At 45.5% G+C, this 2,916-nt stretch overlaps 1 protein-coding gene across 1 annotated transcript in view; it reads right to left on the bottom strand.

The window, feature by feature from the left end:
- Positions 1-2,916, bottom strand: part of OCA2 (OCA2 melanosomal transmembrane protein) — a 400,590-nt gene that overhangs the window by 353,840 nt on the left and 43,834 nt on the right. The window contains exon 2 of the mRNA XM_019529440.1: positions 1,201-1,473. Coding sequence (XP_019384985.1) covers positions 1,201-1,469 — 269 coding nt within the window. The 5' untranslated portion in view covers positions 1,470-1,473. The remainder of the gene's footprint in view (positions 1-1,200; positions 1,474-2,916) is intronic.

Below are 2,916 nucleotides of genomic sequence, written 5' to 3'. Positions count from 1 at the left end.
GGCCCAGCACTCTTTCCTGCTTATGCAGGGGGTCGGACTCGATGATCTATTGAGGTCCCTTCCGACCCTAGCATCTATGAATCTATGAATCTATGAGTCCGGAGCAGGTGCGGCTGGTGAACTCAGACTGGTGGGGTGGGTGGAGTGTCCCATGGAAGTGGGGCAGGGGGGCGGGGGTTGCAGCCAGCCAGGAGTGAGGGGCAGGGTTTGCAGCTGGCCAGGCACTCCAGCCAATAGCGAGGAGGCTGCAAACCTACCCCCATACTGCCGGCCAGCTGCAAACCTCCCCCCCAACTCCCATGGGACACTCCACCTGTCCCACCAGGCTGAGTTCACCAGCTGCGCCTGGTCCAGAGTAGGTGCTTACAACACCTCTGGGGGGAGTCTGTGCCAGACCCTGGATGCTCAGACTGTAAAGGAGTTTTTCTTACGTCCAGTCTAAATCGGCCTTCCAGGAGTTTGTGGACATAGACTTTGTTATCCCTTGGGGAGCTCTGGTGAACAGCTGTTCTCCCAGGTCCTGATGCTTATATACTTGTAGGTTTTATTCGAGTTGAAATTATTCAAGCAGAGAGAAAAAGTGTATAATGCCACAGCGTCCCCATTTTTAAACAATACAACTACACACACTGGGGGCCAGATCTTCTCACAGTTGGCAGCAATGGAAGTGAAGGAGACACCTCTCAGTAGGTGCCTGTCACACCCCAAATGGCTGTGTGTGGTGTTATGGCTTGCTTAGTGTCAGAACAGCATCCTTTGTGCAATTTTTTTGTCCTGAGTCCTTAGCAACAGTCATACAGTATAAAGCCTTGAGACGTAGCTAGGTAATGTGGGTGTTACTTTATCCAGAGGGTGGGGGGGCACTATCTTTTCTTTGTATAAGGGTGTTTATAGCCCTTATACAAAGATTTTGTGACCATTTTGTTTAACATATATAGTTGGAAAGGAAACCCAGGCCCCCTGGTTTTAAAAACACAGGCAAACTCGTGCAGAGCTCCTATTAAAGGCTGATATTAGTTCAGGCATCTAATGAACCTGTCTCCCTCCCCAGGCAATTAAGATTGCTGTAAATTTCTCTCAAGCTTCCCACTCCGTGGACTGTAGAAAGATGTTAACTAAAACGTAGTGTTTAGCTACGCTGTCAGGGAACAAAAACAACTTTTAACAGGAGAAAATGATTCAGTTTGTTCTCTCTCTTACCTTCCCTGCATGGTAAGTGGGCTGAAATCTTTCCCCAGGGCAACACAACAATCCTGCCCTATTGCTCTATTTTGATGGGGTGTTGGGGGCTCCCCCTGAACAGCCACCATTGCATGAAACTCCTTTAACAACTGCAGCTCATTGAGGTTTCTGGTTCCTGGCTCAGATGCCACATTTCCAGGCAAACTTGCACGATGTGCAGATGTCTGGGTCATCTCCATCTCTAGTTTCCTTGATATTGCTTCATCCTCTTTGTTATCTAAGTACATATTCCTGGGAGCAGAAGACAAAAAAGCAAATAATGTATTGAGACTAACACACGTGTGTCAGCATCCATATATTAAAATGCTAGGGAAGATTTTTCATACATTTTTGACCACCTGTACTCTGCCTGCTAATTCATTTCCACCAGAAATCCCATTAATGATTTCAAACCTCTGAGCAGCTTCAAAACAGTCATTGTTTTCAAAAGGTATGTCTTCTCTTCAGTCTGACATGGAAGGATTCCCTCCAGAAAATCTCCTTCCAATTCACATGGATCTAATACATAAGTTAAGCAATAATCATTGCTAAATCAATGGCAGGTTTGAAATCTGCCACTGTGGCCATCAGAATGAGAAACGGGTTCCTGTACAATCACCATCAGCAAAGTAAATGAGTTGTAGCACTTGCAATTAACTCCTGGATTGTTAACATCAGAAAACATATATGCGCACAGCCTGAAGGGTCTCTGAACATAGAACTCCAGCTTGTGTCCACAGGAGTGCCCCCAGACCCCTCATGCCCATTCTCCCCATCCACTTAAAGTCCGGAAACAGCTGAGTAGCTAAAAGATGCATGAGATAATACATCCTAGTGACACACACAAGCACCAGCAAGTACACATTAAGTCAATTATTACTTTGCAATATGGCAACTCAAGCATGTCCACTGATCAACCAAGATAAGACCCTGAAATGAAGGTGCACTCAAATATATGAATTATCCTGAAGCACTTGACAACACAATAAAAGTCAATAACTAATGTGTAAGCACCTCAGAGAAAGAGATGTCAAGACAACAGTGAGAAACTCAAGAGCAGTAACACACTGGGACAAGATCACTGAATTATACCCCCAAAAAACACAGCAAATTTGTGCTGCTGCTTCTCATGGGAACACAAGTCATGCCTCATTGTTACTGATTAAATCTGAACAATGTTTCTTTGAGGAGTAACAGGAGGATGAGGGTTTTGTGGATATCTATAGCCCTCTCTGAGAGAGGGAGGTACTGTACTGGGAGGGACAGTAATGGGAAAGAGGAGCTCTCCTGGGTGTGAGGAAGGGGAGTGGGAGTAGGTAAGGGACTGGAGGATATATGGAGGGGTAAGCGGCAAGTTGGTTCCTTTTGTGGGAAGTGAGGTTAGTTTTGGCAAGGAGAAAATTCTCTTTAGTCTGAGGCAGGTAGTGGGATGTAGTTGGGTGGAGTGTATTGCTTTTGAATTTGGAAGAGCTTGTGGAGAAGAGGGAGCTTGTTTTGGTGTACTGTTCTACTTTAATATTTTATTCTGTTTCTAATTTCATAGATTTCATAGACATTAGGGCTGGAAGGGACCTCAGAAGATCATCAAGTCCAGCCCCCCGCCCAAAGGGCAGGAAGTCAGCTAGGGTCATAGGATCCCAGCAAGATAAGCATCCAATTTACTCTTGAAGGTGTTCAATGTAGGTGCTTGAACCA

The sequence above is a fragment of the Crocodylus porosus genome, unplaced genomic scaffold, assembly GCF_001723895.1.
Source record: "Crocodylus porosus isolate Cpor-Errol unplaced genomic scaffold, CroPor_comp1, whole genome shotgun sequence".
NCBI classification, from domain to species: Eukaryota; Metazoa; Chordata; order Crocodylia; family Crocodylidae; genus Crocodylus; species Crocodylus porosus.
The sequence above is the reverse complement of the archived record's forward strand: the minus strand, read 5'-3'. Positions and strand labels throughout refer to the sequence as shown.